The 25,668-nt window shown below is 47.0% G+C and overlaps 1 protein-coding gene across 2 annotated transcripts in view; it reads left to right on the forward strand.

Moving 5' to 3' along the window:
• Nucleotides 1-25,668, forward strand: part of LOC126237139 (UDP-glucose:glycoprotein glucosyltransferase) — a 128,530-nt gene that overhangs the window by 75,345 nt on the left and 27,517 nt on the right. For both annotated transcript variants that reach the window (XM_049946967.1, XM_049946968.1), the window contains exons 15-16: nucleotides 12,595-12,706; nucleotides 16,330-16,515. In XM_049946967.1, coding sequence (XP_049802924.1) covers nucleotides 12,595-12,706; nucleotides 16,330-16,515 — 298 coding nt within the window. The remainder of the gene's footprint in view (nucleotides 1-12,594; nucleotides 12,707-16,329; nucleotides 16,516-25,668) is intronic.

Consider the following 25,668-nt stretch of genomic DNA (forward strand, 5'->3'; position numbering starts at 1 on the left):
ATTTTTGTGTGTGGCCTATTGTTCCACAAAAATAATAAATATCTCTGTAATGGCTTCTTAACATTGGTGACGACTCACCATCACATAATGTAGGAACTACGATATCCCAAAGTTCCACTTCATCTGTACTCAGTAAACCACCCTATACTGTGAGGCAATAGGTACGTGTATAATTTTCTCCTTTGCTTTTCCATTCATAATAGGTATGTGAGTAGTATTAGTGATGATACCCCTCCGTATAAACCAATTTTTCTCTTATGGTCATCATGTAAGATGTCTGATGGTGGAAGTAACAAGATTCTTGAGTTAGGTTGGACTGTTCACTATGCACTCTGCCTTTCTTATAGCCTCTATTGTTAATTTGTTGAGTATTTCTGTAATTCCCTCATGCTGGCTAAAGGAACCCTTTCAGAATCACACAGCTTTTCTTGGAGTCTCCATGTCTTTTAGTAATTCAGATTGCAAAAGATCCCAGATTGACAAAATATACAAAAGATCTGGTAAAATCAGGGCTGTAAAAGGAATAAGGAATCATTCATGGAAGAGTTATTCTTCCCCCGTACATTAATTCAGACAGATACTCTTCTTCTTCTTCTTCTTCTTCTTTTTTTTTTCATCAATCTACTGACTGGTTTGATGTGGCCCGCCACGAATTCCTTTCCTGTGCTAACCTCTTCATCTCAGAGTAGCACTTGCAACCTACGTCCTCAATTATTTGCTTGACATATTCCAATCTCTGTCTTCCTCTACAGTTTTTGCCCTCTACAGCTCCCTCTAGTACCATGGAAGTCATTGCCTCATGTCTTAGCAGATGTCCTATCATCCTGTCCCTTCTCCTTATCAGTGTTTTCCACATATTCCTTTCCTCTCCGATTCTGCGTAGAACCTCCTCATTCCTTACCTTATCCGACCACCTAATTTTCAACATTCGTCTATAGCACCACATCTCAAATGCTTCGATTCTCTTCTGTTCCGGTTTTCCGACAGTCCATGTTTCACTACCATACAATGCTGTACGCCAGATGTACATCCTCAGAAATTTCTTCCTTAAATTAAGGCCGACATTTAATATTAGTAGACTTCTCTTGACCAGAAATGCCTTTTTTGCCATAGCGAGTCTGCTTTTGATGTCCTCCTTGCTCCGTCCGTCATTGGTTATTTTACTGCCTAGGTAGCAGAATTCCTTAACTTCATTGAATTCATGATCATCAATCCTGATGTTAAGTTTCTCGTTGTTCTCATTTCTACTACTTCTCATTACCTTCGTCTTTCTCCGATTTATTCTCAAACCATACTGTGTACTCATTAGACTGTTCATTCCGTTCAGCAGATCATTTAATTCTTCTTCACTTTCACTCAGGATAGCAATGTCATCAGCGAATCGTATCATTGATATCCTTTCACCTTGTATTTTAGTTCCACTCCTGAACCTTTCTTTTATTTCCATCATTGCATCCTCGATGTACAGATTGAAGAGTAGGGGCGAAAGGCTACAGCCTTGTCTTACACCCTTCTTAATACGAGCACTTCGTTCTTGATCGTCCACTCTTATTATTCCGTCTTGGTTGTTGTACATATTGTATATGACCCGTCTCTCCCTATAGCTTACCCCTACTTTTTTCAGAATCTCGAACAGCTTGCACCATTTTATATTGTCGAATGCTTTTTCCAGGTCGACAAATCCTATGAAAGTGTCTTGATTTTTCTTTAGCCTTGCTCCCATTATTAGCCGTAACGTCAGAATTGCCTCTCTCGTCCCGTTACTTTTCCTAAAGCCAAACTGATAGTCACCTAGCGCATTCTCAATTTTCTTTTGCATTCTTCTGTATATTATTCTTGTAAGCAGCTTCGATGCATGAGCTGTTAAGCTGATTGTGCGATAATTCTCGCACTTCTCAGCTCTTGCCGTCTTCGGAATTGTGTGGATGATGCTTTTCCGAAAGTCAGATGGTATGTTGCCAGACTCATATATTCTACACACCAACGTGAATAGTCATTTTGTTGCCACTTCCCCCAATGATTTTAGAAATTCTGATGGACTGTTATCTATCCCTTCTGCCTTATTTGACCGTAAGTCCTCCAAAGCTCTTTTAAATTCAGATTCTAATACTGGATCCCCTATCTCTTCTAAATCAACTCCTGTTTCTTCTTCTATCACATCAGACAAATCTTCACCCTCATAGAGGCTTTCAATGTATTCTTTCCACCTATCTGCTCTCTCTCCTCTGCATTTAACAGTGGAATTCCCATTGCACTCTTAATGTTACCACCGTTGCTTTTAATGTCACCAAAGGTTGTTTTGACTTTCCTGTATGCTGAGTCTGTCCTTCCGACAATCATATCTTTTTCGATGTCTTCACATTTTTCCTGCAGCCATTTCGTCTTAGCTTCCCTGCACGTCCTATTTATTTCATTCCTGATTTTCCCGGAACATGTTTGTACTTCCTCCTTTCATCAATCAACTGAAGTATTTCTTCTGTTACCCATGGTTTCTTCGCAGCTACCTTCTTTGTACCTATGTTTTCCGTTCCAACTTCTGTGATGGCCCTTTTTAGAGATGTCCATTCCTCTTCAACTGTACTGCCTACTGCGCTATTCCTTATTGCTGTATTTATAGCGTTAGAGAACTTCAAACGTATCTCGTCATTCCTTAGTACTTCCATATCCCACTTCTTTGCGTATTGATTCTTCCTGACTAACGTCTTGAACTTCAGCCTACTCTTCATCACTACTATATTGTGATCTGAGTCTATATCTGCTCCTGGGTACGCCTTACAATCCAGTATCTGATTTCGGAATCTCTGTCTGACCATGACGTAATCTAATTGAAATCTTCCCGTATCTCCCGGCCTTTTCCAAGTATACCTCCTCCTCTTGTGATTTTTGAACAGGGTATTCGCTATTACTAGCTGAAACATGTTACAGAACTCAATTAGTCTTTCTCCTCTTTCATTCCTTGTCCCAAGCCCATATTCTCTTGTAACCTTTTCTTCTACTCCTTCCCCTACAACTGCATTCCAGTCGCCCATGACTATTAGATTTTCGTCCCCCTTTACATACTGCATTACCCTTTCAATATCCTCATACACTTTCTCTATCTGTTGATCTTCAGCTTGCGACGTCGGCATGTATACCTGAACTATCGTTGTCGGTGTTGGTCTGCTGTCGATTCTGATTAGAACAACCCGGTCACTGAACTGTTCACAGTAACAAACCCTCTGCCCTACCTTCCTATTCATAACGAATCCTACACCTGTTATACCATTTTCTGCTGCTGTTGATATTACGATACTCATGTGACCAGAAATCCTTGTCTTCCTTCCACTTCACTTCACTGACCCCTACTATATCTAGATTGAGCCTTTGCATTTCCCTTTTCAAATTTCTAGTTTCCCTACCACGTTCAAGCTTCTGACATTCCACACCCCGACTCGTAGAACGTTATCCTTTCATTGATTATTCAATCTTTTTCTCATGGTAACCTCCCCCTTGGCAGTCCCCTCCCGGAGATCCGAATGGGGGACTATTCCGGAATCTTTTGCCAATGGTGAGATCATCATGACACTACTTTAATTACAGGCCACATGTCCTGTGGATACACGTTACGTGTCTTTAATGCAGTGGTTTCCATTGCCTTCTGCATCCTCATGTCGTTGATCATTGCTGATTCTTCCGCCTTTAGGGGCAATTTCCCACCCCTAGGACAAGAGTGTGCCCTGAACCTCTATCCGCTCCTCCGCCCTCTTTGACAAGGCCGTTGGCAGAATGGGGCTGACTTCTTATGCCGGAAGTCTTCGGCCGCCAATACTGATTATTTATCAAAATTTCGGCAGTGGCGGTGATCGAACCCGGGACCGAAGACGTTTTGATTATGAATCAAAGACGCTACCCCTAGACCACGGGTACTCCTAGGTATTTAATAGTTCTGATTGGCCAGGTTATGGAGTTTTAATGTCATTGGGTCTTCTCTACTACATCTACAGCAATATTCCTCAAGCCTTCTCCAGGTGTTTGTTGGTAGGTATTTTACAGTGATACACAACTTCCTCTGCTCCCATCCCTCTTCTACTCCCCCTCCCACTTCTATCCCCCTCCCACTTCTACTCCCCCTCCCACTTCTACTCCCCCTCCCACTTCTACTCCCCCTCCCACTTCTACTCCCCCTCCCACTTCTACTCCCCCTCCCACTTCTACTCCCCCTCCCACTTCTACTCCCCCTCCCACTTCTACTCCCCCTCCCACTTCTACTCCCCCTCCCACTTCTACTCCCCCTCCCACTTCTACTCCCCCTCCCACTTCTACTCCCCCTCCCACTTCTACTCCCCCTCCCACTTCTACTCCCCCTCCCACTTCTACTCCCCCTCCCACTTCTACTCCCCCTCCCACTTCTACTCCCCCTCCCACTTCTACTCCCCCTCCCACTTCTACTCCCCCTCCCACTTCTACTCCCCCTCCCACTTATACTCCCCCTCCCACTTCTACTCCCCCTCCCACTTATACTCCCCCTCCCACTTATACTCCCACTTCTACTCACTGTTCCTCTTCCCCTCTCTCCCCGTGACTCTCCTCCTCTCTCCCCGTGACTCTCCTCCTCTCTCCACGTGACTCTCCTCCTCTCTCCCCGTGACTCTCCTCCTCTCTCCCCGTGACTCTCCTCCTCTCTCCCCGTGACTCTCCTCCTCTCTCCCCGTGACTCTCCTCCTCTCTCCCCGCGCCTCTCCTCCTGTCTCCCCGCGCCTCTCCTCCTGTCTCCCCGCGCCTCTCCTCCTCTCTCCCCGCGCCTCTCCTCCTCTCTCCCCGCGCCTCTCCTCCTCTCTCCCCGCGCCTCTCCTCCTCTCTCCCCGCGCCTCTCCTCCTCTCTCCCCGCGCCTCTCCTCCTCTCTCCCCGCGCCTCTCCTCCTCTCTCCCCGCGCCTCTCCTCCTCTCTCCCCGCGCCTCTCCTCCTCTCCGTCCCGCGCCTCCCCCCCGCACCTCTCCTCCTCCCGCATCCCGCGCCTCTCCTCCTCTCCCCCCCGTGCCCCCTCCCGCGCCTCTCCTCCTCTCCCCCCCGTGCCCCCTCCCGCGCCTCTCCTCCTCTCCCCCCGTGCCCCCTCCTCCTCTCCTCCCCCCTGTCCCTACCCCTCCTCCTCTCCTCTACCCCTGTGCCCCTCCCCCCGAGCCCCTCCCCCTCCTATCCCCGTGCCCCTCCCCCTCCTCCCCCCGTGCCCCTCCCCCTCCTCCCCCCTGCCCCTCCCCCTCCTCCCCCCTGCCCCTCCCCCTCCTCCCCCCCGCCCCTCACACTCCTCCCCCCCGCCCCTCCCCCTCCTCCCCCCTGCCCCTCCCCCTCCTCCCCCTGCCCCTCCCCATCCTCCCCCCTGCCCCTCCCCCTCCTCCCCCCGTGCCCTCCCCCACCTCCCCCCGTGCCCTCCCCCACCTCCCCCCGTGCCCTCCCCCTCCTCCCCACGTGCCCCTCCCCCTCCTCCCCACGTGCCCCTCCCCCTCCTCCCCACGTGCCCCTCCCCCTCCTCCCCACGTGCCCCTCCCCCTCCTCCCCACGTGCCCCTCGCCCTCCTCCCCACGTGCCCCTCCCCTTACCCCTCCTCCCCACGTGCCCCTCCCCCTCCTCCCCACGTGACCCTTCCCCTCCCCCTCTTCCCCACGTGACCCTTCCCCTCCCCCCTCCCCCTCTTCCCCACGTGCCCCTTCCCCTCCCCCCTCCCCTCCTCCCCCTCCTCCCCACGTGCCCCTCCCCCTCCTCCCCACGTGCCCCTCCCCCTCCTCCCCACGTGCCCCTCCCCCTCCCCCTCCTCCCCACGTGCCCCTCTCCTTGCCCCCGCCCCCATGTGCCCCTCCTCTTGCCCCCCCCCCCACGTGCCCCTCCTCTTGCCCCCCCCCACGTGCTTCCCCCCCCACGTGCCCCCCCTTGCGCCCCCCCCACGTGCCCCTCCCCCTTGCCCCCCGCCCCCCCCCCCCGCCGCCCACGTGCCCCTCCCCCTGCCCCCCCACATGCCCCTCCTCCTCCCCTTACTCCCCACGTGGCCCTCCCACTCCTCCCCACACGCCCCTCCCCCTCCTCCCCACGCGCCCATCCCCATCCCCCTCCTCCCCACGCGCCCATCCCCATCCCCCTCCTCCCCACGCGCCCCACCCCTTCCCCCTCCTCTCCACGCGCCCCTCCCCTTCCCCCTCCTCCACGCGCCCCTCCCCTTCCCCCTCCTCTCCACGCGCCCCTCCCCCTCCCCCTCCTCTCCACGCGCCCCTCCCCCTCCTCTCCACGGGCCCCCTTCCCCCTCCTCCCCACGCGCCCATACCCATCCCCCCACGCGCCCCTCCCCCCTCCCCATCCCCCCACGCGCCCCTCCCCCTCCTCCCCACGCGCCCCTCCCCCTCCTCCCCACGCGCCCCTCCCCCTCCTTCCCACGTGCCCCTCCCCCTCCTCCCCACGCGCCCCTCCCCCTCCTCCCCACGCGCCCCTCCCCCTCCTCCCCACGCGCCCCTCCCCCTCCCCCCACGCGCCCCTCCCCCTCCTCCCCACGCGCCCCTCCCCCTCCTCCCCACGCGCCCCTCCCCCTCCTCCCCACGCGCCTCTCCCCCTCCCCCTCCTCCCCACGCGCCCCTCCCCCTCCCCCTCCTCCCCACGCGCCCCTCCCCCTCCCCCTCCTCCCCACGCGCCCCTCCCCCTCCCCCTCCTCCCCACGCGCCCCTCCCCCTCCCCCTCCTCCCCACGCGCCCCTCCACCTCCCCCTCCTCCCCACGCGCCCCTCCCCCTCCTCCCCACGCGCCCCTCCCCCTCCTCCCCACGCGCCCCTCCCCCTCCTCCCCACGCGCCCCTCCCCCTCCTCCCCACGCGCCCCTCCCATCCCCCCTCCTCCCCTCGCGCCCCTCCCATCCCCCTCCTCCCCACGCGCCCCTCCCATTCCCCCTCCTCCCCACGCGCCCCTCCCCCTCCTCCCCTCGCGCCCCGCCGCCTCCTCCCCACGCGCCCCTCCCCTCCCCCCTCCTCCCCACGCGCCCCTCCCCCTCCTCCCCACGCGCCCCTCCCCCTCCTCCCCACGCGCCCCTCCCCCTCCTCCCCACGCGCCCCTCCCCCTCCTCCCCACGCGCCCCTCCCCCTCCTCCCCACGCGCCCCTCGCCCTCCCCCCTCCTCCCCACGCGCCCCTCCCCCTGCCCCCTCCTCCCCACGCGCCCCTCCCCCTGCCCCCTCCTCCCCACGCGCCCCTCCCCCTGCCCCCTCCTCCCCACGCGCCCCTCCCCCTGCCCCCTCCTCCCCACGCGCCCCTCCCCCTGCCCCCTCTTCCCCACGCGCCCCTCCCCCTGCCCCCTCCTCCCCACGCGCCCCTCCCCCTGCCCCCTCCTCCCCACGCACCCCTCCCCCTCCTCCCTCCTCCCCACGCGCCCCTCCCCCTCCTCCCCACACGCCCCTCCCCCTCCTCCCCACTCGCCCCTCCCCCTCCTCCCCACTCGCCCCTCCCCCTCCCCCTCCTCCCCACGCGCCCCTCCCCTCCTCCCCACTCGCCCCTCCCCCTCCCCCTCCTCCCCACTCGCCCCTCCCCCTACGCGCCCCTCCCCCTCCCCCCCACGCGCCCCTCCCCCTCCCCCTCCCCCCCACACGCACCTCGCCCTCCTCCCCCCTTGCCTCTCCCCCCTCTCCCCCCTTGCCCCTCCCCCTTGCCCCTCCACCCTCTCACCCCCTACCCCCTCCACCGTCTCACACCCCCACGTGCCCCTCCTCATGGCCCCCCCACGCCCCCACGTGCCCCTCCTCATGGCCCCCCCCCCCACGCCAGGCCTGTCGCCCTCTACCCCCCACTCCACCCCACCCCCCACGCTGTGCCCTTCGCCCTCCCTCTACCCCCCACCCCCACGCCGTGCCCTTCGCCCTCCCTCTACCCCCCACCCCCACGCCGTGCCCTTCGCCCTCCCTCTACCCCCCCACCCCCACGCCATGCCTGTCGCCCTCTACCCCCCCACCCCCACCCCCAAAGCCGTGCCCTTCGCCCTCCCTCTACCCCCCCACTCCCCACCCCCCACGCCGTGCCCTTCGCCCTCCCTCTACCCCCCACCCCCCACGCCGTGCCCTTCGCCCTGTACCCCCCCCCCTCCGTCCCCCCACGCCGTACCTTTCGCCCTCTACCCTCCCCCCCCCCACGCCGTGCCTTCGCCCTGTACCCCCCCCCCCCCCCCCCCCCCCCCCCCCCCCGTCCCCCCACGCCGTGCCTGTCGTCGTCACCCTTCTGCCCCTTAATAAAGACAGTATCACAGGTACAATTAATAAGGTGCACATGATGACAGACTTGTATCAAAATGCCTTTTATTTCATAAACGCTTTGCCATCTGGAGTTTCCACTTGGCGCACATTCTTGCCTCACCACATTCTACATGTACCATAAATTTGGACGAATTCGGCGATGACGAGTAGGTGTTCTCTCCTTGTAAGATATTCCTGAAATTTATCCATTTATACTCAACATTTTTAGTCTCTGTTGCTGATTGCTCAGGTAATCTGAAATCTTTTTGTCGCATATACTAAACAGAAATAGCACTCTATATTTCTTTACATTTATATTGACACCCGTAGTCATTGATGCTATAACAGCCTCATAACCACTGATTCCTTGTTCTACATTTACTGAGTGAAAATTTTTGGGTCTGTTTGTAATGAAGAGATCTAAGATGTTATCCTTAAGGGTTAGTTTCCCAGTCGACTTCTCAAGGTAATTTCCAGATAAGATGTGTAGAACAGTTTCACATAATTCCATGTACCTACTACCTGCTTTAATCATTTTGCAGTCTTCTGTTGATGGTAAGTTTAAATCTTCCCCTAGTACCATGCCATATAATGGCCAGGAAATTTACACACAACCTTTAAGTTTCCCCAGAAATATTTTCCCCTAGTGGTCCTGAGGCAGAGGAGTCTATAAAAGCATCTGATTACTATATCTAAAAACAAAGATGATGTGACTTACCAAATGAAAGTGCTGGCAGGTCGACAGACACACAAACAAACACAAACATACAAACAAAATTCAAGCTTTCGCAACAAACTGTTGCCTCATCAGGAAAGAGGGGAAGGAGAGGGAAAGACGAAAGGATGTGGGTTTTAAGGGAGAGGGTGAGGAGACATTCCAATCCCGGGAGCGGAAAGACTTACCTTAGGGGGAAAAAAGGACAGGTATACCCTCGCGCACACACACACATATCCATCCACACATATACAGACACAAGCAGACATATTTAAAGACAAAGAGTTTGGGCAGAGATGTCAGTCGAGGCGGAAGTGAAGAGGCAAAGATGATGTTGAATGACAGGTGAGGTATGAGTGGCGGCAACTTGAAATTAGCGGAGATTGAGGCCTGGTGGGTAACGGGAAGAGAGGATATATTGAAGAGCAAGTTCCCATCTCCGGAGTTCGGATAGGTTGGTGTTGGTGGGAAGTATCCAGATAACCCGGACAGTGTAACACTGTGCCAAGATGTGCTGGCCGTGCACCAAGGCATGTTTAGCCACAGGGTGATCCTCGTTACCAACAAACACTGTCTGCCTGTGTCCATTCATGCGAATGGACAGTTTGTTGCTGGTCATTCCCACATAGAATGCATCACAGTGTAGGCAGGTCAGTTGGTAAATCACGTGGGTGCTTTCACATGTGGCTCTGCCTTTGATCGTGTACACCTTCCGGGTTACAGGACTGGAGTAGGTGGTGGTGGGAGGGTGCATGGGACAGGTTTTACACCGGGGGCGGTTACAAGGATAGGAGTCAGAGGGTAGGGAAGGTGGTTTGACCTGCCTACACTGTGATGCATTCTATGTGGGAATGACCAGCAACAAACTGTCCATTCGCATGAATGGACACAGGCAGACAGTGTTTGTTGGTAATGAGGATCACCCTGTGGCTAAACATGCCTTGGTGCACGGCCAGCACATCTTGGCACAGTGTTACACCGTCCGGGTTATCTGGATAACTCATACTTTAACATTTTCTTCCTCGAATGTGTCATGACTTTTTATTTTCTGTAATTAAGGGGTCAGGTTTCCTTCTCTCCCTGAAACCATAACAGAAATTATTTATCATATGGAGGGATTTCTCGTTCCTTGAAAAACTAAATGTGCACACCACACAGACTCAGCTACTGTAGTAGCTGTTTCCTGTGTGTAGTGCAAGGCTGACCTGTTGAGATGGATTCTACAATCCTCCACTCAGTTACAGAAAGTGGAGAATCTGTATACAGTATGGTTGCAAAATCATTCAAGCCTCTGGTTTAACCCTTCCACTTGGCTCTAAACCAGAGGACTGTGTTAGGTTCTTGGAACAATATTGAAGAAACACTGGTTTTGCTTCCATCCTGCACATGAGGCTATCTGTGTTCACAAAAACAGCCAACCACTGTTGGAACTGATGCTGGTCTCTGAACCTAGATGGTAGGCACCATTGGTGCTGTGGGTGACTTAAAATTTGCACCAGGGTCCATCCAGTACACTTCATAACTGTGAACAGGGCTTCCTCCACAGCATACAGAGTTGACATTTGCCTTCCTGCGCGATCGTCATGCAGTTTACCTGAAGGGCTCCCTCACCCTCCTAATGATGGACCTCCCAATAACCAGAAAACTGACCCTCTTTGCTGTTAAGAACGTTAAGGAATATTGGCCCCAGTCCCAACAGATGAGATGTCATGTACTGGCTCATATGCCCTGTCAGCAATGGGCAAGACCACATACCTGTTTTCAAGGTATACACTGAGAAGCAGTGTGGCCAGTACCCACTTTTGCCTTTCTCCCAGAAGTTCATGATCCTATCACTGTTCAACATTCACACTCGGGTGAATGTTGTCTGCCTAGGTCGAGCATATTGAAAGGCACTGTGACATCAAGGGTCCCAGGTGATGCTTATAGGAACTGTGTGTACTACAGCCTTCAGCCCAGTTGCTAGTCTTCAGCCTACTTTCATGTATACAATGAGGCATATGACACAAAACAAAGCAGTTGCAAGATGCGTTCTGAGTGTTGCTGTTGCACTGCTTCTGCTATCATTACGAAGTCATCTCATGTTAATGCTCGAAATGTACAAAAACGCGTACAAGAGTTAATAAATGCAAATCACAACAGATCAATAAACAAATACTATTCAGTTCTTCACAGAAGCAGATAATACAAAGAGTGAAACTAAACCCTGTCTACCAAGAGAGCCTGTTGCTGCTGCTGCTGCTGCTGCTGGAACTGTTCTTGACTTGGTGGCTAGATTTCATCTATTTAAGCCCATTTCTTGTATCTTGAAGGTGAGTGTGGTGCTAGTCTCAGAGTAGTTTTTCCAGAGGTGGACAGGTGCCAGTTCTTCTGTATATTCAGAGTAGAGTATAACAGGTACACCATGAAGACCTGGCCTTTATGAAACCCTTTTAGTTTTTTCTCATTGAAATGCACAAAGACTGCGTGACAACTTAAACTGAACATTCTATGTCTTGGGCTCCTATTATCTAGCTGTGGTAAAATATAGCAGACTGTCACATTTTGTTAACTCTGTGTGTGTGTGTGTGTGTGTGTGTGTGTGTGTGTGTGTGTGTAGTTGTAGTTGTTGCGTAGGCACGCTTGTCAAGAGTTGCTCTGAACTATTGTACTCTTCGTGGCAACAGAAATCAGAAATCTTTTTCCTCCAACAGTGTAGCTAACTATAAATTAATTGCTTATCGGCATGGGTTAATTCCCATTCTTCCACTGTAAAATACTTTTGTACACTGATTTCTTCTTTTAGCTTGCTAAAATCTTTTCTCAAAGCTGTATCTAATTGTGACTGCTTTTTGTCAAATGGACAATTTTCAGCAAAATTGATATACTATGCTGGCCTTTAATTATGAAGACAAATTCGAAAGAGAAATAGCAACACTTCATTGTATGGTACTGCTGTTCCCTAATGCACTTGCTTACTTATAACCTACTGTGAACTGATGTATTTTGAATTTAAGAGACAGAACTGAACTTTGAAAACCAGATTTTTCCTGTCAGATTTTTTATTTTGTTACACAAATTGCAAACTACATTTTAATGTTATAAATAAAATAATCTTGTCATTAAATGACTTAAAATAGTATTATATTAATATTTTGGTGAATATTAGTTTGTTTGAATTGCTAATAAAGCAATTATAAGAGTCACTGACTCACCATATATAAGCATAAGTGTAACATTCATCTTTCATTGTTATACATTGACAATATCTGTTAGAGGAAAGTATATGTAGTACATAGATAGGCAGATAGATGTATTAATAGATGTTCCTTTTGTTCAATAGAATCATAGTGAGTAGATCCTAAAGGATACAGAATATGTCTTAAATACAAAACTAGCTCACCATGTATACAAAGTAACACAGATACCACGTCTTACTTTCAACGTTATTCATTTTGCACGGAAGTTGACTAATGAAGTATTATTTCTGGAAATATGTAAATTTAGAAGGTTTAATATGTTTAAACACATAGCAGCCTTACCACAGATAAATGTTTGTGGACTCAAAGGCATGCACTTCAGTGATTAGAGAGCAGTTAGCTCAAAACTTTGTCAATGTGTACCTTAGTGTTTTATGTGTGTTGATATTACTTATTTGATAATGGATTGCAGAGGAAGATCTTATTGAGAATAGTGATGTGCTGATGCAAGCTGTTGGCTTGCTGGTATCAAGACAACAAACAAGAAGTCGATTTGACATACCTGTCAAGAGAGAGCTCTATAGGTCAGTAACCCACAGCTCAGTGTAATTATCTGTTTCACATGAAATATCCAGCATATTAATACATAAATTTAAGTTACGAGAAAGACAATACTCTATACATGTTGAAACTGATTTTCTTTGTTGGATTTAAATTGTAATTGGAGACATTACTGTTCTTGCAATCTACACAAAACTTATTAATGTTCTTTTAAATTCCTGGAACACTAATCTCATGGTTTAACAACAATATCAATTAGGTTAGGTTGCTACTCTGCACATAAAAAAGGCATTGACTGGGAGATGGACACATGTGACAGCTTATTAAGCTATTGGGTAAGTATTCATCAGATCCAGAAAAATGCACACACATGCATACAGGTGCATGTTGCACACACATGGCCACTGTTATCACTAGATGCCTCAGTGCTTAGTGGCAGCAGTCTCCATATGTGTGTGATTAGTGCGTATGTGTTAGTCTAACTCTGATGAAGGACCTTGTACAACAGATTAGTCTACTTTTAAATGTGCCTGTTTACCACTCAGTGCCTCCTCTGTGTGGCAAATAGCAGTCTATCCTAATTCATACTGCTGTTATTTCATCCTGGGCTTTCCATTGTTTATCTTGTGGTTTATGTTTGTAAGGTCAAGTAATTTTTTTATTTACAAAAATTACAAAGAAAGATAGAATGCACCTTTTTGATTATAAAAAATGATTACATTATTGATAAAAGTAAATCACAAATACTTTAATCTGTGAAGTAATATGTTAAGAGTTTGTATGGTATGTGATAGATTTCTTTGCAGAACACTGAAAATATTCATTTAACATGTAGTCAATATGTCAGAGATGGGACTGTGGTATGATAATTAATCATATTTATTCAGTGTTTGCACAAAATATAATTACACTTACCTACAGATGGCTGCTGCGAAGTACCTGTTAATGTGTATTTCATACCATTATTTACATCCTGTACTCCTCTCTCAAAGAGAATGTGCAAAAGTGATTGCCTGCCTTTGTTCACAACCTGTTCTTCTCTGTCTTGTTCCCCAGTTCTTCCAGAGATATCCGATGGTCTCAGTAGCATTATCTCAGACTATCAAATATTGGTTCTTCACTTGTACTAAACAGCATTTTTTAAAAAAAGTAGCTTTCTTCTCAGTGACTCCTATGTGTCTCCTGACCGTCTCCATAATGTTGTTATTCTAAATAAATTGGACCCCTACAATTATCATGCTATTTGGAATCCATTTACTGATGATGTGAAGGATAATAAATTTAAACATTGTCCACAACTCCTTTATGCATGTTGCAGTTTGTGTGTTAGTGAATGCTTATCCTCTTTGGCAGACTTAAAAACTATTCCTGGCCATTTACACTACTGGCCATTATAATTGCTACACCACGAAGATGATGTGCTACCGACATGAAATTTAACCGACAGGAAGAAGATGCTGTGATATGCAAATGATTAGCTTTTCAGAGCATTCACACAAGGTTGGCGCCAGTGGTGACACCTACAACGTGCTGAGATGAGGAAAGTTTCCAACCGATTTCTCATACACAAACAGCAGTTGACCGGCGTTGCCTGGTGAAACGTTGTTGTGATGCCTCGTGTAAGGAGGAGAAATGCGTTCCATCACGTTTCAGACGTTGATAAAGGTCGGATTGTAGCGTATCGAGATTGCGGTTTATCGTATCACGACATTGCTGCTCGTGTTAGTCGAGATCCAATGACTGTTAGCAGAATATGGAATCGGTGGGTTCAGGAGGGTAATACAGAAAGCTGTGCTGGATCCCAACAGCCTCGAATCACTAGCTGTCTAAATGACAGGCATCTTAGCCGCATGGCTGTAGTGGATCGTGCAGCCACATCTCAATTCCTCAGTCAACAGATGGGGACGTTTGCAAGACGACATGCATCTGCACGAACAGTTCGACTACGTTTGCAGCAGCATGCACAATCAGCTCGGAGACCATAGCTGCAGTTACTCTTGATGCTGCATCACAGACAGGAGCCCCTGCGATGGTGTACTCAACGACCAACCTGGATGAACGAATGGCAAAGCGTCATTTTTTCAGATGAATTCAGGTTCTGTTTACAGCATCATGATGGTTGCATCCGTGTTTGGCGACATCACGGTGAACACACATTGGAAGCGTATATTCATCATCGCCATACTGACGTATCACTCGGTGTGATGGTATGGGGTGCCATTGGTTACACGTCAGTCATCTCTTGTTCACATTGATGGCACTTTGAATAGTGGACGTTACATTTCAGATGTGTTACGACCCGTGGCTCTACCGTTCATTCGATCCCTGCGAAACCGTACATTTCAGCAGGATAATGCACGACCACATGTTGCAGGTCCTGTATGGGCCTTTCTGGATACAGAAAATGTTCGACTGATGCCCTGGCCAGCACATTCTGTAGATCTCTCACCAACTGAAAACATCTGGTCAATGGTGGCCGAGCAACTTGCTCGTCACAATACGCCAGTCACTACTCTTGATGAACTGTGGTATCGTGTTGAAGCTGCATGGGCAGCTGTACCTGTACACGCCATCCAAGCTCTGTTTGACTGAATGCCCAGGCGTATCAAGGTTGTTATTACGGCCAGAGGTGGTTGTTCTGGGTACTGATTTCGCAGGATGTATGCACCCAAATTGCGTGTAAATGTAATCACATATCAGTTCTAGTATAATATATTTGTCCAATGAATACCCGTTTATCATCTGCGTTTCTTCTTGGTGTATCAATTTTAATGGCCAGTAGTGTATATATAAATAAAGTAAGACAACCACTCACTTCTAAAGACAGCTGATGTGTGGCACATAGAGACATGCAGCGGAAAATAGTGTTTACACTAGCTTTCAACCTCTTGATCTTTCTTTAATGGAAATACCCACATTTTCACACACACACACACACATACACACACACACCAGTGGGTGCGGTGAGACTCGGAGCTGTGTGTGTGTGTGTGTGTGTGGTGTGTGTGTGTGTGTGTGTGTGTGTGCGCGTGCGTGTGAAAATGTGGGTATTTCCATTAAAGAAAGATCAAGAGGTTGAAAGCTAGTGTAAATACTATTTCCTGTTGCGTGTTTCTGTGCACCACACATCAACCAGTTATAGGTGAGTAGTTGATTTCCCTTTATTTTACATATTATTCCATCCAGGAATTTCTGTCGTTGTAATTCCTAGATTTTTATATAGATTTCCAGGTTTTAGTAATGACTGTTTTTAGCACTTCTATCAAGATTGTTCATTGTTGTCCTTTTGCTGACAGTGTCAGCAAGGCCAGGTGGTTTGTTGTCAGCAGTCTAAAACATTTCTGTTGCATATGTTCTATTGAGGAAAAGAAAGAAAATATTTTACAAAGTTTTATACAAGTTGCAGAATTTACTGAAGTATATCATTTATGCTAAGGCAAAGGAGTTCTTTTCACATTTCCATTTGGGGCCAAACAAGGAAAACTGTCAACAATATCACAATAATAATATTACATTCTGTAAAGAAAATACAGATGTTGATACTGTAGTAGATATAGTTGGTCTCTGCTGGTGATGTTTTGTTTAATGTTCAGTGTGGTTTGACTCATTGAAATCAACTGTGTAAGAGTGTGTTTATTGTTTGCAGTGTTCTGAAACTACCTCCTCGTTCTGCATCTGAACCAGTCTTTGAAATTGCTGTGGTTGTTGATCCAGTGTCTCGCGGAGCCCAAAAAGTGGGCCCAATCCTCTCCATCCTCTATGAAGTCCTGAACTGCAATATTAAGGTGTACCTTAATTGTGTTGAGAAGAACAGTGATATGCCACTCAAAAGGTTAGTATTGATCGTTAAGTTTCACACAATGTTAGTTAATACTTAATCTAAGAAAATGAATAATCTAAATGATGTTAAACTACTAAAGGACAAAGAAAACTGCTTTCACAGCATCAGCTTGACAGATGCTCAATAGGTAAGTCATCCAAACTGTCAGAACCTTTACATTCTGTCCGATAAGGATATAAATTGTGAAAGATACTTTACAGATGACTTGACTATAAAACGGAAATGACCTGAGGTAAAAGAGAAGACGTGACAAGACTTAAATTAACAATAAAATAATGATTTTTTGACAACATGTTTGGAATAACAGTGATCGAAATTCAATTATAGTGAAAAAACCAGTCTTTGTTGCAAAATAGAAGGTAATTTATTTGTGGCAGCAGAATACAACCTATATAGATCATTTTCAGACCATAAGACATCCCCTTCAGTAATCTGTGGAGTTGCTGAGATGCACAATTGTCAATTCACTCATAATTGATAATTGTGCCTTGTGGTATACAGTAGGCTCCACTGAGCATCCCTGAGGATCACTGAAAGAGACACCCCATAATCTGTATACACTGAAATTATTTTCTGTTTTGTGATAAAGATTGAGTTTTTCGTTATAACAATAAAATCTCCTTTGTAATTTTCATTGTGTATTTCTGTGTATTATTGTTCTGTTGTCTCATTTAGTCTGTGACTTTGGGACAATTTCTCAGGATTTCTCTATACTTCCCATCCTTTTTACAAAGGGAATAACACAGGAAGAAGTTGATGTATCGTGGTGGTGGTGGTGGTGGTGGTGGTGGTGATGTTGCATTGCACAGGATGTGTGCAGCATCAGCCCATAAATTATCTTTCTAAGATAGTTTAAATGTTCATGTGGCCATCACATAGCAGTTGTGGCTTGCCACCATCACTTTATATAATATGAAAGCTGTGTTGTGGTATTAGGTGTTGTCATGCTGGAAAGAAATTTTGGTCAAGAACATGAGACATTAGCAGATGTTTTGTATATTCTATCACCTCGGTATAACTGTATGATATGCCGCTCCATAATACATGGTCATTCATCAGTATGGAGCTAGTAAAAAAACCATTAGAAAAGGTGCTTTCACCTGTGGACTTGCTGGTCATCTGCATCTAGATATAAATGGAGTGAATCACTAAACTTCACATGCTACCAATTTTGTCATACAGTACTCTCTAACATGACCCTAGTCCAGTGTTTGCTGGTTGTTAGTAAAGGGAAGCAGTTATAAAGACTATGTACACATAATCACCATTGAAACGTCTGACTGTTTTACAGCTGATATGAAATAGTTCACTATCCACTGCCTCTGTTTGTGCAATTGTTACATATGGCTGTGAGACAATGTCACAAAATGTTTCGTATGTGCAAATCAGCTTTGCATAGGCTCATAGTGTAGCATTTGTAGAATGTGAGCCCATGTACTTCTTTTGTGTACAAGTCGAGGTTCAAGGAATATTCCAATTTCAAACCAGTTTTATCAATGGCAGATCCACACCACAAGCCACCTTTATACACTCTTGATGTGCACTTTCTGCTGCTGTATGATGCATGGCCAGACATACTAACCAAAGTTTTTGAATGTTTCCTTCTGTAGAACCCACATAATTAGTCCAAAACAATCCCACTGACTGCATCAGGATGAAACTGCTTTGATATTTGCATTGGAGCCCTTCAATCAGTCATATTTGTCACATGCATATATGTTCATAAACATGAAAAATTTTTGTATTTGTACCTTTTACAATAGATTCAATGGTAATTAGTTGTGGGGCATGCCTTTATTTGCTTCATAGCCATATGTACATATTACATAGATGGTCTCTCAGAGTAACACCCAGAATGCTCATTGGGAACATTTTGAACTCATGTTAAATATTGATTGTCTGTCACTGTGATGAAAATTTGTCTGTATGACGATGAAGAGAGAATACGGCTCACCAAATGTCTGATTTTAGAAACCCACTTGCAAAATTATTTCGTTTATTCATTCAGTCACACTTTGTATCCTGTAAATTCCATGGTGAAAGAGAGCCTTTGGGTGTATGGAACAAGTGAAGTTCTACAGGGCATCCAGAAAAGAATGTCCCAGTTAATAGTACCAACTGTCACCATTGTAGTGTGTTGGTTCAGGGTTACAATTGAAGAGTAACTCACAGTTTTAGATAAGCCAGTGCACAACTACCGCTTTGTGTTTCCCCACTTGCAGTGCCACAATGCGAGATATGCAAAATGGCAACTCCTGAGCATAAAGTGTTTTGTGTTCTGCAGTTTGCTATATGCGAGTCTGTAATTTCGGTTCAGTTTCATTTAAAGTTTAATTTTGATCCCAAAGCATGGGATGACCGAAAGAACCTGAAGAGGATGTTGAGCATGTCAAAACAACCTGTGCCCAAAGTTCTGGAAGTCAGTTTGGAAAGCAAGTCTTGAACTCCAGTTGCCAAAGATAACAGTGCGGAAGGCTTTAAGAAAAACATTTACAGAAGTGTCCATACTGGTTACAGTTAGTACATACTTTAAAGCTAGATGAGTATGGTGTACATTACAACTTTGAAAGTGAAGTGTCGCAGTGGGAAGATGACTTCCTTGATTGTGTTAGGCGTAATGATGAGGTGACATTTCATCTATGTCAAAAGGTAAATACCAAAGTGTTTGTATGGGGGGAGGGGAGGGGGTCAGGATATCCTCGATAAATCGTAAAATATCAATCCCCAAAATTAAAATTTTTCTGCACTGTTTCCCAATGTCAAATGTATAGACCTTTCTTTTTGCTGAAGCTACCATAATGAGTGGATTATCTGGATATGTTGCAAGAATGGTTCTCTCCCCAATTAGAAGGCGAACCTCCAAAAATTTTGGTAACAAGATGGAGTCCCTCTCTTTGGCATCTTTTTGTGTCGGTGTGGTTGATCATCAAAGTTCCTGAACTTTAGGTTAGTCATAACAGCCAGTAGTACAAAGCTCTTTCCCATTGTCCTCCACATTCACCTAGCCTCACGCCATGCGATCTTTTCCACTGGAGCTTTATAAAAGATCACACCTACATTTTGGCACTACCTAATGATTTGCCAGAATTGACACAGAATTGAGGAGACTATTGCTATTAATCAAAGTGTGAGAAGAATTGGATTTCAGGTTGGATGTGTGTGGTATAACTGAAGGCACACATAATGAGCATTTGTAAGAAAATCTAGGTTAGTTTACCTTCAATTTGATGTAAAATTTGTAGTAAATGCCTAAATTAAACCGGTATAATAAACCATTCAGACTGGGAGATTGCGGACATCCTGCACATCAACAGGCAGAACCAACCAACCTATTTCCATAAAATATGCTAACAACAAATTATGGTTACTGATAATTACGGGAATTACCTCTAGATTACTTTATATGTGTGTAGCTGCTGTGTTTAATCCCATACTTAAAACAAAACATTTATATAACTTTAGACAGACCACTATTGGCTATATGTATACTGGCAAAGTCAAGATCTACCTAATACAAATATTGTAAAAATAAAATTAATCAATTATTGGTGATGTAATGTAAATGTATAGATTAAAAAAATCTACTCACCAAGTGGCGGCAGGAGAAAACACACACAAGAAGGTTTAACTTTTACAAGCTTTCAGAGCCAGTGGCTCCTCCTCCTGTCAGAAGAGTTGAATGAGAAGGAAGAGGGGATAAGGAAAGGACTGGAGAGGTTTAGGAAAATGGATACAGTTCAGAAAAGTTGCCCAGAACCATGAGTCAGAGGAGACTTACTGGATAGGATGAGAAGGAAAGGCAGTCTTTCTTCCTTCTGGGTGACTTTTCTGAACTGTACCCCTTTTCCTAAACGCCTCCAGTTCTTTTCCTTCACCCCTTTTCCTTCCCATTCAACTCTTCCTCCAGAAGAAAGAGCCACTGTCTATGGAAGCTTGTAAAATTTAAACCTTTTTGTATGTGTGTTCTCTTGCTACTGCTTGGTGAGTAGATTTTTTATCTAATACAAATATTGGAATTTCTCTCAGTCGAAATATTCTGGTAAATTGTAGGAGTGGCTAATGAGAAATTCTTTTACTTTGTTTTTGAAGATTAGGGGTTTTCTAATTTCATACCTGCTACCCACCAGCAATTTTTGACAGTCCTTGGCACTGGAATGTAAAAGTCAATTTTGAATCGCGGAAAGTGATGCACAGTCTACATGAAAATTATATATAGTTCTAGTATTTTGGTTGTGAATTGCAGAGTTAATCCTAAATTCAGTCATTAACCACAAGTATGGTGATGAGTGTCTGTGTACTGGCACCTAAGGTCCCTCCCCTAGGGTCTCGCCGCTCTTTGGTGGGTTCGTGGTTGGCTATCACAGGGCCCCAGCCTTTGCATCATCTTTTACCTTCCATGCTGTATGTCTGTCCTCTTGCTATTCTTTTTGCCCTCCCATGGGAGACATGTCTGGGATGTTTTTGGGAATGTTCTGAATTTTCCGTAGCCAACGTTAGAACAGTCTCTCACTGTTTTCCATTCTTTTCTTCTTTCTTTGTTCTCCTTCTCCTATCCTTCCTCCGCTTTGACATTTGAGGTTTCTCTTTCTCTTCTTCCTCCCAGTGTGCTCCCGAGAGTTGGTCCATGCATCTGACACGTAACAGGTGACTGGGTAATACATAATTCCCAGTCCCGGGTTGACAGGTAGGGTTTGGACGCACACTCTGGTACAGGTCAGGCCCAGGGAGGGGTGATTACCTGAGCTGCTAACTTCCCAAATTGCTCCTCTAAGGGGGTGCCCCCAGTTGGAAGGAGTGCGCTATTGGCAATTGTGGGGGGATTTTCTCGCAATGAGCTAATCATCATCTTCAGCCAACATATACTAAAAATAAATGGAATGAGGCTCACGATTCAAAGACCCTCCCAGCTGTACCATGGTTCCTAATGGTTTCACGTACTGAAGATGGTCAGTTCTTTGCTACAGTAAATCTGTTTATTATTCAGAAAGGTTACCAGTCCTGCAATTGCCGGCCCTGTGAAATCCTGCACTTGTTTACGCTATGGCACTTTGCTTTTGGAGACACTCCTGATTCTCAAGCACAACAACTGCTCGCAGCTTCACTCCTCCATGGCTATCCTGTTTGTGTCAAGGCTCATCAAATGCTGAATTCTTCCTGTGGTGTTATTTACGCTAGGCCACTCGGTGGTCTGACCGAGGCAGAAATTCAAACGTGCCTCTCTGATCAGTGTGTCATTGAGTCCATTGAATGATGAAAAAGGTAAATGCATCCTTAGTGCCCACACGCACTCTTTTTCTCACTTTTGATTGGGTGGTGCTTCCATCAAATATCGAAGCAGACTGTAAAGTTATCACAGTCCAACTGTACAATCTGAACCCAGTGCGCTGCTACCAGTATCATCATTACAAATACACTTGAATGCCTTGTCGACTCTTGGCCAAATGTATAATCTGTGGTAGGGATGCTCACGGGGTGATGTTCCACCTCCTTCTCCCCACTGTATCAATTGCAGTGGCAACCATGTAGCCTCCTACTGTGGTTGTCCCAAGTATCTTGATGAGCAGGCCATCCAGGAGATCCAGGTGAAGGAGAAAGTGCCTTATCCTGTCACTCGCAAGTTGTTGGCTAGTCGGAAACCCTGCATTCTACCATCCTGCACTTACAGTATTGTTCGTGCTACATCTCACTCCACGAAGGACTAGGTATGCAGACATGTGACCTCAAATTCAGCACAGTGGTTGTAAAATCACCCAGTGTCATGGTAGCATCCCTGTATCCTCCTCTAGCTGTGCAACAAGCCACTAAACTTTCACCTCACAGGGCAAAGTCACCTGCTACACAATGGGTTGGCTGGGAAGGACAGAAGGAATACTCCTGTAAGACTTTTTGCGTCCCACCAGCCAAACAACATCTGAGTCTTCCTCTGCCAACTGAAAAGGCTTCAAGAAATCGAAAAAAGGCAAACAGTTTTCTCCTCTGCCAACTCGGAGGGCCTCTTCGATGGTAACATCAGGTGATGCCCTCACCCGGCTGATCTCCGTGTCTCTGGTGTGCACCGCCACCTGTTTTTCTGCTCTGGACTCCGCAGGCAGGCAGAAAGAAAGACAGACAGACAGAGGAGAATGCTGACACCTCTGTGGATCTCATGGAGGAGGATCCTTCAGCCTCTGTGCCCTGTAACAGTGAGTCTTTGAAGGCTGACTCTTGGCAGCCGCTGAGGTGAGGTGACACGTCTCCATATTTTCCCTCCTCCTCTTTCCTGGTCATGACTCTCCTCCAATGGAACTTTCAGCCTTAGTTCCAACAAAGAGGAATTCTGAATCCTCTTGAAATTGCAGCATCTGCTTGCTCTCAGCCTCCAGGATACAAAATTGCATCCTCTTGACTGCTTAGAACTTTCGCATTTCTTTCTGGTCTGCATGTCCCTTCCACATGTGGACGCCATTCCAATGTGTGTGGGAGTCATGCTGCTGATCCGGGATGATGTTCATAGTCAAACCATCTCCCTGACTACCGGGCTTTAAGCTGTTGCAGTCCACATTTTCCTTCCTCACTTCACTTTTTTCCTTTGTACCATTTACATACCCCCTTCATTCGGTGTCACCAGGGCTGACTTTCTCGAGCTTACGGGCAACTCCCTCATCCCTTTCAGCTGCTCTGCAACGTTAATGCACATGTCTTCTTTGGTGTTCTCCCAGAACCTGTCCGAGAGGTGGTCTCTTGACAGATCTTGTCCTAACACGGGAGCACCCACGTTCCTTTCATTCTCCACGCACACCGATTCCCATTTGGGCCTTTCCTTCTGCACTACCCAGCTTGCCAGTCATCTTGAGGGGTTCATTCTCCCTGGCACATACTCAAGTGACCGTTTCCCTTGTGATATCCATTTGCTGAATTCTACCCCACCCATGTGCACACCCAAATGGCAGCTTTCTAAGGCTGACTGGTGGCTTTACTCCTCCTTGGCAAGCTTTGACGAACAACATTTCCCCAGTTGTGATGAACAGGTAGAATGTATTACAAATGTTATCCTTACTGCCACAGAACATTCCATTCCATTCCTCAGCCATCCCGGTCCCTTGGTGGACTGAGGTGTGCCACAACGCAATTCGCACATGGAGATGTGCTCTCCGCATTTTTAAGTCAACCTAAGATGGTGAACTGCATTCATTATGAACAGTTGCATGCACAGTGCCGTGGCATTCTTCAGGATAACAGAAAAGCTAGCTGGATTTCATGAATTACTTTTTTTAACTGTTCCACTCCCTCTTCTGTCGTGTGGGCCAAAGTCTGGTGGCTCCCTGGGGCCAAGATCCATTCTCCAATTTCTTGCCTGGCCATAGCGGATGATGTCATAGTGGACCCTGTTGCTATCTCCAATACCTTGGGCCACCATTTTGCAGAGATTTTGAGCTGCTCCCACTATGACTCTGCTTCCTCCATCAGAAACGAGTGGAGGAGACTCGGGTGATACCCGTCTCTTCTCAGAATTGAGTGCAACCGTGCCGCCTTTACTTCGAGGGAACTGGATTGTGCTCTCACTTCATCCCGATCCTCCACGGCCGGACAGTGTTCACATTCAGATTTTGCAGAACCTTTCTCTTGCGGGCAAGCACTTTCTCCTTCATACATACAATTACATTTGGGCAGAGGGCATGTTTCCCAGACACGGGTGTGAAGCCACTGTCATATCCATAACTAACCCCGGTAAGGACTAACACCTTCCTTCTAGTTACCACCCCATTTCTCTCCCCATCTGTGTTTGCAAGGTGATGGAATGTACAATTCATGCCCGTCTGGTATGGCGGCTTGAGTCTCGCAATTTACTAGCCACTGCACAGTGTGGATTTTGAGCACACCTTTATGCAGTTGATCATCTCATCACTTTGTCAACCATTGTCATGAATGGTTTTCTGTGGAAATACCAGTCTGTGGCCATGTTTTTTTATTTGGAGAGAACTGACGACACTTGCTGGAGAACTGGTATCCTCCATTCTCTCTACATGTGGGGCTTTCATTGCCGCCTACCCCATTTTCTTCAGGAATTTTTAAAAGGCCAAGTTTTCAAGGTACTTGTGGGTTCTGGTTTGTCACACAACTTTATTTAGACGAACAATGTGCCTTAGGGTTCCATCCTGAGTGTCATCGTCTTTGCTATCACCATGAACCCTGTTAAGGCCTGTGTCCCGCCGGGCATATCCGGCTCCCTTTTTGTTGACGATTTTACCATCTATTGCAGTTCTCCATGGACTTGACTCCTTGAGCAGTGTCTTCAGCAATGTCTCGATCATCTTTACTTGTGGAACATCGACAATGGCTTTCACTTATCCACTGACAAAAACTGTTTTTAAGAATTTCTGGCAGCACAATTGGTTTCTTCCACCATCTTTACATCTTGGGCCTGTTGCTCTTCCCCTCTTTGAAACTATGAAATTCCTGGGGCTCATGCTCGATTGAAAACTTTCTTGGTCCTCCTGCATGTCATATTTGTCCGCCCACCATAAGTGATTCCTCAGTGTCCTACATGTCCTCGGCGGTACTTCCTGAGGAACTGACCGGATCACTCTCCTCCGTTTGTAACGGTCCTTTGTCCATTCAAAACTAGACTATGAGTGTTTCATTTATGGATCTGCACGTCTGTCCATATTATGCCATCTCAATACAATCCACCACGTTTACTTTTTATCCATTGTAGCAATGTGACAAAAGACCTCATTGTCTCTCTGGTGTATTTTATGGACTTTTCTCCAAGTCCTCGTCTTTATCTGTCTTTCCTTCCTTTGATTGGACTTAACATGTCGTCATTTTTAACCCCTTTTTTGTCTTCGTGTTCTATCATTTTTACATGGGTGTGTATGTCTGTAGTTGTTTTTCTGCCCTACAACAAAACAAAACAAAACCTAAGGCCCCTAAATAGGCTGTGAAGCAAGAAGTTTGGTTGTCAACTTTCCACTATGTTCTTATTACATGATTCTGTAGAGTAAATACTTTTCACTGTAAGTGCAATGCTCTAGAATGTTACAAGATAGGACAATATTGGGTGAAAGTATGCTAGCGATCCTGTCTGCAGGTTGATACAACTGAGTGAGTTTGCCAAGTGCAAAGTGGGCAGGATGAAACTTTTTGGGAACATTATCCACATGG

Source organism: Schistocerca nitens, chromosome 2 (assembly GCF_023898315.1).
Source record: "Schistocerca nitens isolate TAMUIC-IGC-003100 chromosome 2, iqSchNite1.1, whole genome shotgun sequence".
NCBI lineage: Eukaryota > Metazoa > Arthropoda > Insecta > Orthoptera > Acrididae > Schistocerca > Schistocerca nitens.